At 32.5% G+C, this 13,623-nt stretch overlaps 1 protein-coding gene across 2 annotated transcripts in view; it reads left to right on the top strand.

The window, feature by feature from the left end:
* The window catches only part of LOC106717072 (discoidin domain-containing receptor 2), a 38,542-nt gene that overhangs the window by 9,498 nt on the left and 15,421 nt on the right, over positions 1-13,623 (top strand). For both annotated transcript variants that reach the window (XM_014510769.2, XM_014510771.2), the window contains exons 3-5: positions 2,189-2,294; positions 11,560-11,791; positions 12,787-12,934. In XM_014510769.2, coding sequence (XP_014366255.2) covers positions 2,189-2,294; positions 11,560-11,791; positions 12,787-12,934 — 486 coding nt within the window. The remainder of the gene's footprint in view (positions 1-2,188; positions 2,295-11,559; positions 11,792-12,786; positions 12,935-13,623) is intronic.

The following is a 13,623-nucleotide window of genomic DNA, read 5'->3' on the forward strand; positions in this document are numbered from 1 at the left end:
AAATCAATTTAGTCGTTTATGTACGTGATCTGAATGTGTTCATGCCATCTGTATTAAGAATACCAGTTAATTATTATTTATCGATATTAATAAGCTTAGACAGTAGGCGTTGAGCGGAAATGAGACGACTCTGTCTCGATTCTCGGAGTTGTACATAGTGTTCCATTTATCAATATAAGTAAGATATGTACATTTATCCATTTCGACGCTTACTTTTAATATTTGTATTAAAACCTTTTTTTTCTTCAAAGATTTTGAGAAGGATAACAATATGTTTTGACACAACTTTTTCAAAAGTGGAAAACCACAGTTGAAACTATTCTTATATCTAACATGGAGCTTTATAACATTTTCTATACCCCTGATAATATGTGTGCATCGCATGATAAATATTACAAATTATCCGTATCGCGTTCAATTGAAAGTTAAAGAAAATTCCTTTTTACCTTAAGTTCTCTTTCTGTAGAAACATTTAAAAAAGTTTCGCGTATAAGAATTTTTGTTTTAGAAACATGCATGTTATAAAATTGTTGTAATAACACTCGCAACTTCCGTCGGCACAACTTCTGATCATACAGTCTGATCCGGTCTATGTTAAATTACTTTCTGTCTACATTTCCATTTAAATTCACTTTATGTTAACTTCGGAGATGCATACAAACAAAATAATCTTCAAAAAGATCTGCCATTCTGTTTTGTCTGCCGATCTGAAATAAAGGATGCAGACAATACAAAGGTTGAATGAAATTTGCTGCCCGGTGCAGTGTTCTTAAAAAAGATTTTTATGTTTTTGTTTCTGGTTGATTTGACTCATTTTACGTCCATTGTTCTCTTCGATTATTGAAGATATTTATAGCAGACTCCTGTATACTTTTTTTTTATTTAAGGGCATATTCTTTAAAATATACTCGTACTTTATAAATTATAATTTGATTTCAACCAAACAAATTGTGGGACATGAAACGGGCGCCTGTCAGCTACCCGCTTTGGTAGTAGTCACTAAACTTTATTAATTTTCTAAAGTAGTGAAATATGACTTTAAACAGCTGCAGTACATTTAATTTCTAAACTTCTAAATTGTTTATTATATCGACAATTATACTACTAATATTCTATCTGTTAGTTAATGAAAGCTTAAATAAGTAAACCAAGATTATTAAATATTAATTAGACGATAGGTTTTCGTACTATATATTTGTTTTAACAAGTTCAAAGACTCGACTTTCTTGAGAAGATTGAGAATGGTACAAAATTAAATAACATGAAAAATATTTTGTCTATCTTTTTGACACAATAATTGCAATAAGGTTACCTTGGGGAGAGGCAGAGATCGATGCTATGGGTACTTTTAAACAACTTAATTATAATAATCTAGAGTTCACGTTCAAAAACTTAATTTCCCATAATTCTTTTTAATTATTTCTTTAAACTTTAGGTATAAAAAGACAACTTCAGGAGATAATGAATTTTGTTGCTTAACTTATCGAGCGCCTTTATCAAATAATACCTTTCATATAATGCGGCGGTTTCGTGTCGATTGTAATTATTATCGTTATAATTTTAATGCACGACTGACGGAGTCATCGCCCGAATACGTTTGTTATACACGTACCAAGTAGACATCAATTTTAAACAGAATTGTTGTACCAATGTTCCAGGATTAATCTTTGATTGATTCGTGATCAAATTGGATCTGGCATCGCTTTTGTTCGAATATCGAACATCAGTAATTTGATTTTTTCCCCATTCATTTTCAGCATTGTTTGTTTGACTTGATATTTTGAATACTCATATGGCTAATGCGATTTAACAAATGTGTATAATAAAATTCAAAATGGCGTTGCCATACGATATCAAGTTAACGATGTGTTAAACCTTTTACAGGATGTTATTTTAGGAAGGTTTATTAAATAAGTACTAGTAGTTAGCGAGCTGAAAATAATTTATCAGTTTCTAATAACGTTTTATAAAAGAAATTTCGCGTCGCTACGCCACAATGATTTAAATATATTATCTTCTCGGCGAAATATTTTGCTGGTTCAAAGATAACTCGTTTTTGAACGTAGGAAACATTTAAGACAATTTCATATAGAGGAACTATACAAAATGTTCATTTATATTAGTGAATTAATGTATAGGCACTCCGCTTTAAAAAGAACTGTATAATAATAATGGCTATTGATTTCAGCTCAATGTATCGCTCCCCTTGGAATGGAAAATGGATTAATTCCTGACAAGGACCTCACAGCCAGTTCTTCATTCAACGATGGCAACGTGGGCCCTCAAAATGGACGGTGAGTATTTTGCTAATAAGTTATACGTCCTATGCTCGCGAATATTTTGCACAATACTCAAACACATGCTTTTGGGTTGAATAACTAAAATAAAACACTTTTCGTCCTCGCGATCCATATTTTTTCACATATATATATATATGTATATATATATATATATATATATATATACATATATATATATATATATATATATATATATATATATATATATATATATATAAAGATGTATAATATAAAATGTATAAAGAGTTTTGGTTCGAATATTTTCGGCCAATCTGTAACAGTCTGTATTCGGTTGCCTAACGTGCCAACTCAAATGCCGGGTACTAAACCTGAACTAAAAACAATTACCCTCCCGAGTCAGTCGGGTAAAAACTAGTATGTTTTAATATATTTCATTATAATAGATGATAATATACGTCAGTGTTACATAAAAAGTTGTTATCAATGTGTATATTACAACCGGTTGCCAACAACTCCGTCTGTTAATTACTTGACTTACCTTTTTTTTCAATTGGCATCGTATCGTATAACTTACACCAATATAGGATTGGTATAGTTGATATAATGTGTTCTCATCACACGTATAATGTGTTGTGACATAATTTAAAAAAAACTTGAGAGGTGTCAAGGGACACCCGGATGGAACGAAGTTCCTTTCAATTAATTAGTGAAGGAACCAATGTTTATTCTATGACTAAAAAACTTAAGTCTTCACAAGAAGTACATTTTATTTCTATGAATTTTCGTTATATATTGTCACGTCGTTGCCATGGTGAAGTAGCGCTCATTCGTCGTTAACATACTTACTATAGCAAAAAGTGTCGTGACAACTTTTCGTAAGAATTTTTTCCGTCTAGCCCCCTTTCACAACGCGCGATAAGGAACTTCGTTCCAATACCTTTTTATCAGTAAGGACAGTGACGTTCAAACTTTATTACTGCTCGCCGTTATGCTTAAGATTAAGACGCTGCACATGACACAATTTTAGATATCAACGGGGCTTATAGTGATGGTGGGGTAAAGCAGACCCGCGCGCACTTCAAACTTTCTCGGCAGTTCTATCTAGCACTCACTTGTAAAGAAATTCGCTCACACCTAACCAACTACAAGCTGCCACAATATTTGAATCTTATAATATACGAGTTCGGAAGCGAGTCTTATTTTCAAGATGGGTGCTTAAATCTCAATGATCCACGATAGAAAAAACTCGGATAGTTTTATACGGTTCAGTTACGAGCTTTTTTTTAGTAATTCTATTGAAACCTTTTACTTACCATTGAATGATATCGAGAATTTAATTTGAACTGCAGCGACAACGGATCACTCGGCAGTGATGTAATAATGGCAGAAGCTATCTGTATTAATTTTTTTGCAAGATGAAAATAGATAATTTTTATAATACGAGAAAATTTTTAAATATATAATACCTTTTTTAATTTTATAATACGAGAAATGCTAACAGTTAACATTATACCATGATAAAAATATTTAATAATCACAAGCGTGGTCTAGACCGTGTATGTTTGTTGCTATAATTGCTCCCTGTAACCTAGATTTTTAACTCCGTGTTCCATTATATCCAGTCATGTGTGTTTTTTATTTATGTCACATTTTAGAAACAAGTGTTTGCCATTTTATAAAAAGAACACAAACAATTCGAAGTAGACGGGGTCAAGCACTAAAATATGATAAGGAATGATGCAACTTTCCATTATCTGTGATAGTTTATTGTAGACCTTTCTCTAGTTAATTGTAAAAATAAAATGAACCTATCTGCGTGGAAAAAATTTCATTTCAAAATTCTTTGCCTTTCATAGGCATCAGGTCAGCGAACGTCGATCGATGAAGTCTTTTAACTGTTGGTTAAAAAGTGTTCGCCGATAGACTTTTGTTTTAACTGTAGTATTGACTTAGTGCATTGTACTTTATAAGCTAACGTAGTCTTTTATTTGATATTCAACTGGAATTTATATCCAGTGTTAGTGCATTAAATGTATTTCGCAGTAATTGTGAGAATTTTACACTTTATTGGTGTTATTATTAAAGCTGTGTACACAACTACACTACGGCACGTCGTCAATTTAATCTCGAACGCTAAAATCATTAATCGTTACTAAATGGTATCGGACGGAGCTTATTCGGAGGGAGCTTATAGATTTTCCGAAACAGTTAAATCCGCAGAAATCAGTACCACCTGTATAGGAAAGCTTAAATACATTGATTATAAAGCCGGATTAAATAAACTATAGTATATATCAAAATGTGTTTGTTATTAAATCCGTATCTACTTGTGTATACAACCCTTTCGAAAGGATTGCGAAAATATTTTTATGGTGTGCCGATTTTTATCCAAATCCGTTTAACCATTTTGGACTTACCAGCTAATAAACATCCGTTCATCCAACTAAATTTTCCCATTTTTATATACTAGAGTTTGTCCGTGACTTTGTATGCGCGGAATTAAAAAAAAAAACTTGGCTAGTAGCCTATACATTCTTCCAGACTATGTTCTACATCTGTATCAAATTTCATGAAGATACGTTTAATTGTTTTAGCGATACGTGATAACAAACATCCATCCATCCATCCAAACTTTCGCATTTATAATATTAGTAAGATGAGTAAGATATGTTAAGTGAGAAATAAGATTAGTAATCTTTTTTATGATAAAACTTTAGCCTTGCTTTCTATTAGTCTATGATAATTAACGTTAAATGGCTATTACTACACTGCAATATTCTAATGCTATGTTTAGTTATAAACCACAACGCCATTGCCTAGACGTCAACTTAATGCCAACTAGTACACACATATCCTACATCATCTAAAACTAATTTACCCAGTACAGACATGTTATTATGCACTAATATTCTAATTTAATTCCATCTCTATTCAGTTTACAATTATTTTGATTAATTACAGTTCTGCTTGTGTTTTGATAGGATCACCTTTGTGGAGTTAGGTGCACACGTTCATCTTCACATTCAACGTACTAATTAAATATCAGGTGCTATATTGAGTGTTAAGCATATATAGGTAATCTTAAACCTTCCACATAAATAATATTATTAAAGACGATATTAACACGTTTAGTTCCAATTACAATTTTTATGTGTAAAGTAAACGTAGGCGATAGCACTGGATGTGTTAAAAATAGTACCTATAAATGAACTATGAGAAATGAAAGAGATTTGCTACACCGTAATGTCTTCTCACTTGGGTACAAGTATAAGTGTTAATTTACTTATTTATTATAACTTGTAGGATGTTGACGAATATAACTGTATCAATCATCACTTAGCCACGTGCTCGTTACTGGCAGCCGTCATTGCATTACTCTTTGTTTATGTTGAAGACTAAATGACCGTACTCTGGATACTGGCATGTGTGTGAAACAGTGGTCGAGTGCGCACTGAACGACCACCCGCGATTTAACCACGTGCTTTTACGACAAAGCGAAATTATATTTATGATTTCCAATCTGTATTCTTGTACGACTCTGAGTGTATCTAAGTATAGCGGTTAAATTTTGCGGAACTCTTATTTAAACTGTTATAAGATATCTAAAATTCCAATTAAAGTTTTAGACACTGACCAACGTGATTATACGACTTAAAGATATTTTTTTAAATAAACCTTGGGATTATTTTCTAAGTGGGAGAACCAAAAACGTAAACAACGAACTATTTTAGGAAAAATTAGAAACAAAAATCTATATTGCATAGTCTATTACATTCGCGTGCTGAGCTGACTTTAACATTGATGTCAATAACTTTACGATCATCTTTGATTTTAATAACTCAAAATGCATGCTAGCGTTTGAATATAATCGCTACTAAAACGTACCCATACACAATTGTTAATCATGCGGAACATTCATTTCGATCATCGAATAAAACATCGTTAGTCGTGAACGTTGCAAAGAGTAGTGATTGTTAGATTGGATCGACCGCTGTATGACTTTACAAGGCATACAACGGTTTTATTTTAAGCGTACTTTTGATCAGAACTGATACACACTAATGACGAACAGATCATACAAGGTATTTAGTATTTCAAGTCCATTTGCTTAGAAAATAACCGATCTAAGGATGGACCTGATCTGACGCTGCACGGTAGATCCATTTTTGTACTGGCTCCCATGCAAAGTAATATAAATAATCTTCGGATCAACCTTAAAGATTGACTATTGGGTTAATCGTTATCAGTATGCTATTCTCATACAGAACGCATTTCATACTGTAAGCTCATAGTTGTTTTGTTCCTGATGGACAATGATAGCCACTGTTGGAATTTAGGAGGAGTTGTATAGTAATATATGTAGGTATATATGTAAAGCATGTGAATAATTAATAGGATCATAAACATCAGCTTTGAATATCCTGCCTTTCTAATGCTCCTGTATGAAGGCACCCGAAATTGTTAACATTCCTCTCGTCGGCGCCCGGCCTCTAGCTCTGAGCGTTGATGCAAAGTATTTCGCTTGTATTATTTTGTATTACACTAGGCTGTTGCCTGTGATTTCGCCCGTGTGGAATTAAATATTAAAATGTTTCTTTAGCTATCCCGCTCGACCGCCCAGGCGAGCCAGCGACGACGCGTCAATATTTTATAAAATCTTTATTACATTACTACTAAAAGTTTATAAGCCTGGGTACTTTTAATTTAAAGACGGTCAAAATTGACAAAAACCCCTTAATTGTTACAAGTAACACAAATACACATTTGCATGAAATATGAACATTTGATTTTAATATTAACAGACCAACCCGTTTCATATATATATGTGTATATAGGTACGAATAACTCAAAGGTAGAAGAGAATTTGCATTGTCTCGTCATAAGCTTTTCCCACAAAAGTATTCGGCGTATTTTTGGTAAAGGAACAAAGTTTTAAAGTCGTGATACGTACGCTGTCGTTCAAAAGTTTGCAAATAAGAACTTAGTTTTTAATGAAAATGACGATAAAACTCTGAGGTCTGATCTTTTGATGTCCCATGAGAACCATACATATTTCCAGTATCATAGGTAGCCTATGTGTTCTATATTTCATCAAGATCCAAGCAGTAGTTTTTCTAACAAACGTCCATTCATAAATTCGCATTTACGAGTATAATATTAGTAAGATTAATAAATGGTTGATATTTTTCTTTGCACAATCGCCTACTCAATATTCTTGAATTATTTTTATCTTTGAATTATCGAAACTTTTTAATTAATTTTTATTCGTTTCATAAATGTTATGAGTATGATTAGTTTCATAATGTCTATAAAATTTCTTCATGAATCAACAAGTAAGAAAGTTAAACACATAAAGAAAAATATTATTTAAGACTGAACGTTTTTCAAATTGTTTGATATTTGATATTTAAGTTACACAGTTATTCAAATTAAAATTTCCTTGCTAAGATTAATTACAACTAATATAACATGACGCTTGTTGAAATTTCCAGAACAATGATCTGCCATCAACTTGTGAGATTAATAATTATGTTTAGTAAATGTTTTATTACTGTACATGAAATGTATCAAATGGCCAAGAAATTGTACGGACAAAGAACGCTTAGTTTAACGCATAATGGATAACTTTCACTTATTTCTATAGTAGATGAGCTTTTTATATGATGCCCTTGAATAAGCCTGGAGAAATTATACATGTATATTTTCTATGACTTTGTTTTAGTTTTTACCAGAAACAATAATCATTTTATCCAACAACACCAACTTTGTAAATATATTAGTATGAGTAATTCATACATCTGTAGTTTTGTAATTTTTTAATTATAAATCATATTTTTATGTTAGAAATGTGTATAGAATCTGTCCACGGTTTGAGTTAAACAGAATGATATCAATTACGAAAGCGACTTGTTAATGCATCACTGTTAGCTCTGATGCCCCAGTCTCCCGCCAATAAGACTTAATGGCCAGACATCTAAGAATTTGATTGGGCGAGACGACGTAGGCGCTCGCTGATACACATGTGAATGCACTAATAAAAATACTGAACAGTATTATTGTTATCTTTGATTCGAACTGTGTCGGATACTGAACCGCGTCTGCTATGCAATGTCGAAGCAATTATAATATCAAAACTCTAAATAATCAAAATGTCATAATGTAAGCAAAAAGTTTTATAGAAAATCCTATATTATTTAGTCTTTTTTTTATTTTCAAGATAACATCCTCTGATGTACTCAGAACAATTTACCTAATAATCTCAGTAATAAATACTTTAAAAAATCTATTGTTTTTTAAATATACTATATTCGATCATCTAACCATTAGAATGACGTTGCTAGACGATTACGAATTGAGAAAATTTCGGTTGTCGAACACGACGCAATAAAATAAATTGACTCTAATCGAGGGTTTAAAATACCCACGCCTACATCAATGTTTATGACATAAATATACCTTCATGGTGACACTTCAGTTCCTTGAAACATTATTTTTCATAGCTATTAGGTAGTAATAAATATTATGAAATATAAAAAATACTATAGGAATGAAATAAGAAACAGGTCAACAATCAAAGACTAATGTTACAACTAAATAACCTCATACTCCTATTGGTAATGAATAAAGCATTGAAAGGAGGTCATAAGAAATAAACAAATGTGGTATAGGAAACCCTTTAAAGTCCCGCGTGTGTAAGTAATTGGTATCAAATGAGACAACATTAACTGACCCGACAAAAGTGATTGGTTCTAATTGCGAAAAAAAGGTCGATTGTGGATATGTAACAAGTCATAAAAAGAAACAGTATGATTGTTTTAAATTAATAGTTATTAATAACTAATACTCTATCACGTTAATGTTAACGAATCTCGAAGGAATAAAAAAAGAAATATAAAATTAAGTGGTGTTACATTGCCACAGTAGCCCTTGTCTGGTATGGCCTGTTTTAGTTTACTGGCGTCAGTTACTGTTTACATTATGCCAGTTGAATGCCAGCGCTGACTTTAAGCGCTACTGTGCTACTGTACTGGTGTTATGTAAACCATGCATAATTGTAATAAGTTTTAGGTCATCCTTAATGAACTTGTACCAATCTCGAATCAAATAAAGGCCGCTAATACGAATACTCGTATCGCTTGAACATGTGTTAATTTAGATGAAACTAGATCTTTATAGAATTCATTAATCTGTCTAGTCTTATTTTAAAATGTGTCAGTCTAATATAATAACACATACATTAGATGCGTATTCTTGCCCGGATTCTCTTGCGGTACATTTTGGTTTATTGATCTTTTAAATTGACTAACAGTTTATTTTCTTCAAATAGAATTATATACACACTAGCGCAGCAAAATAAGGTTCGTTGCGACCTAATATGTGGGCAGTAGTCTCAAGATAATGCTATTATAATGATAGCGTCAGCTGGCGCCACTGTATACTAATCGTTTTTGTACTTTAAAATTGTTTACAGCACGCAAACGGACCAATGTGCATTCGCACTAATAACTAATACAAGAGCTAAATTAAAAAATGATCTTTTAAACTAATCAATACTGATTTGCAGCTAACGCCATCTTTCACTGTCGTATTATTAACTTGATTATTTTCAAGACGTTATTAGGTAAGAAAAACTGTGCAAAATATAAACAAAGATTCATCAATTTTCATCAAGCTTCAATTAGTGAAAATACGATTAAAATTATTAATGTATTAGTGGATTGATGAAGAAATATATTTAAAGAAAACCACACATCAATTACAGTTACACTAATAATTCTACAATATGCGTAAGAATGGTCGTTAGTCTCATCTAATAAAGTTCTAGTATGCTTTCTAATTATATGTCACATGTCCTGACGCACAATGATCACTAATTAGCTTATTCTTGCAACTGCCGTTCTATCAAAGCACCATAGAATTTAATGAAGGCCTCTCCGCGACCATATTTATTGAAATCAATATTTAACTAAGTATAAAAATATATTAAACGATCCTACAAATTGCAACAGTCGTTGAGTTTTACGAACTCGCGACGACACTAGCTAAAGACCTTTTGGAATTTAACGTTAGTGTTATGGCAATTATTTACGTATATTATTTTGGGTAACGTAAATAAACGCATAACTCTGTTACCGACTATGTCGAAACAGACGTGAGCGTAAATGATGCGTAACTAACCGTAAGTTTCTACTGCAGATACATTCGTACAAAATATATATTATCGTCTCTTTCGTGCTCTCTGGAAAGTTCGAGATAACAATATGTTTTGTATATGTTTCGGCAGTGGAAATCCACAGTAAGTGAGGCGCAGTGTTTTGTGTATTGTAGTGAGAGTTAGCCGCTTTGTTTGCGTAAGTAGGTGATAAAGATAAGAAGGGAGTTTAACCAAGGATGTTATCATGAAGCTGTAAACATTAAATATCCTCTTACCCTACGTGTTTTGACTTGGGACTAGTGAGTGTAATAGGGCCGGTGTAGTTATTGAGAGTTTACCATTGGGCTGGTTGATCGGTATGCCGATCGGCCCAACGGGAAACATCCCTTATTGTTTTTTTAAGTATTCACTTGTTAATGCAAATACTTCACTTTAAGATTTAAGAATAAAATATTAAAATTAATTACCAAAACAGCTGGAGTGGTTGAAATATCGTTAGTTAAAATTCAACATTAACCGTGAGCTTCTCAGACCAAAATCTCCGTTAAAAATATTGTAATCTCTGTTTTGTCAAAGATAAAGACAGGGATAACGATATGTTTTATACATAGATTTTGGTCTCAAACTCACGGTAACTTATTTAACTTTTGCTATAAATACTCTAGATCTACATTTTTGACAAACATTTCCCTGTTCAATTTTTTAATTAATCCACAAGTTTAAAGTTGTTTTCGACAATATTTTTGAGATCTGAATTTCTGGATTTAATTGGCGTCCAATTTAATTTCCTGACACTTGGAGTGTTTTACTACGTTTACGGTCTCGTCAGGCTGAGGTGCTTGATGCACCAATATTAATAGTTCAGGCCAACGAAACGATTTTTAATTATAAATTTTTAAAATTGATCCCATTGATTTATCGAACTATTAAACTTCAAGAATTTTTGTTTGTGAATTAAAGGTAATATTATTTATGTACTCTGGTAATTGTGAAGAATACTAAATAATATTTAACGTGACTTTTTACTTGTTATATTTTCGATGAATTATATCTTTCTCTAGATAAATTTTGTGTTTTAAATAACAATTTGTATTTCTTTGTGTAAAAATAATTTGTTACAATTCAAATAATTGTTTTGTCCAGGTTAAACCAAGAGATAAAAGGTGGCGCGTGGTGTCCCAAGTCTCAGATAACAACGGAATCAACTGAATGGCTGGAGGTGAACCTGCATACTGTTCACGTGATCACGGGTGCAGGTACTCAGGGCCGTTTTGGGAACGGCCAAGGTCAGGAATACGCAGAAGCCTATGTTCTCGAGTATTGGCGCCCTAAATTGGGGAAGTGGGTCCGATATAGAGGCGCCGATGGTCAAGAGGTAATTAATATTTACTATATAGGTTATTAATATATAGGTATTAAACCTATTACTTTTATTTGCTTGTGTAAAATTGATAAATATTATGTATTGGTTGGTGAATTGGAAATTGCATTGGCTTTTGTAGAATGCAAGAGGTTTTATAAAGTCTTTGAAAGTCCTATCTATAGGTAAATTCACTAGACTTTGAAATAACAAATTAAAATGACGATCGTTTCAGATATTCTTTTACTACATTGCAAGAACGGAGTTTGTTTCATTTATTTCTTCTGTTCATTTTTTAAAATTAATGCTAATTAAAGGAACGTCGAGACTGGTTCATTTTATCACATCGAAACAGTATTTTTATGACCAATTAAATATATTTTCTATTTAAAATAAAAGAACTTCCAGTTCTGTTTCATTTGACGTTAAAGAAATTTTTTGTAACTCTTTTTCATTTGAGGTTGAAGAGAAAAATTTTGCAACTCGGTTCTGCGTTGCGCAAATATAAATAAAAATCCGTTATTAGTTTGTTTGTATATTATAAGAAGTCGGGAAATGTAAGTCAGGCATACGCTTTATGCAAAAAGTTTCAACTCGAGTGAATAAGCGGCAAGAAGAACTTTAGTGGAACTTCTTCGGCCGTTTCATAGTGAGTTGGCAAATAAAATCTTTCCAGTCACGGCAGATGTAGGTAACCTGGGGCTGCCGCATTCAATGAAAATATTTTGATGACGTCTTCTTGGTTTATTATGATCTCGATGCTGGAGGGTATTCTGGCCCTAATTTCGTTTTCGCCTAAGATAATATTAGAATTCGTAATATTTGGGTCAAAACTGAACCCTTTTCTATTTATTTTACGATGTTAAATTATCATTTGTAAAACAAGCACGTTACCTTATTTAGTCTTGATTCGTGGATGATGGTGATGGGTAAGGTCTAATTAGATTTGAAAATAAATAGCTACACTGGTATACTTTACGATGAGAATTTATATAAATTATCTTCTGCAGATTCTCACGGGGAATGCGAACACATACCTTGAAAAGAAGAACCACTTGCAACCACCGATATGGGCCTCGAAGATACGCTTCATACCTTACAGCTCCCATCGGCGAACTGTTTGTATGAGAGTCGAACTCTACGGCTGCTACTGGAGCGGTAAGTAAATTTTTTAATAATAAATAACACCTCTTTTCTACTAGTTTAAACGAACTAACCGCACTCCGTCGTGGCTGCGTTTGTGAAAATGATATGAACTCGTAGTATAGGTCATAGAAGTAATAGCTGAGTGCGGCGGCGGTAGTAGAGCTACACGTTTAGTGGAAAAGGGGTCTAAAAGTTAGGTGTATCCAAAATATACATTTATTATTTCTAACATAGATCCATAGCTATGATTAAAATATTAATAGTAGATAATTTTAACATGCGTTTATTTCTAGATGTTAAATTATATACCGTGCACATATATTGTTAAGATTTATAGCGCGATGTCAACAACAAAATAATAATGCGAGATATCGTTATTGCGTTAGGCATTTGATTGTATGACCTTTTGACCCGTATCTGAGACATCGTATACATAGATAAGTTGTTGATAAATTTTTGTCTTCAATTAGTTTCATTTTGTCACCACCTAGCAGCAGTTTCATGCAGGAATTATTAGGAATACCATAATTAGTCCGTTCATCGTAGTTTCGACGGATGCGTTCAATCCAACGTAATACGAATATTTTTTGTGATTCGCCTAAAAACAAATAACCACCTGTCACATTGACTCAAAATCTGATTGTAATTGACTACTGGTAATTGCGGATTTATAAACAGAAAGTCAAATCAACATGAAAGAA

Source organism: Papilio machaon, chromosome Z (genome assembly GCF_912999745.1).
Source record: "Papilio machaon chromosome Z, ilPapMach1.1, whole genome shotgun sequence".
NCBI lineage: Eukaryota > Metazoa > Arthropoda > Insecta > Lepidoptera > Papilionidae > Papilio > Papilio machaon.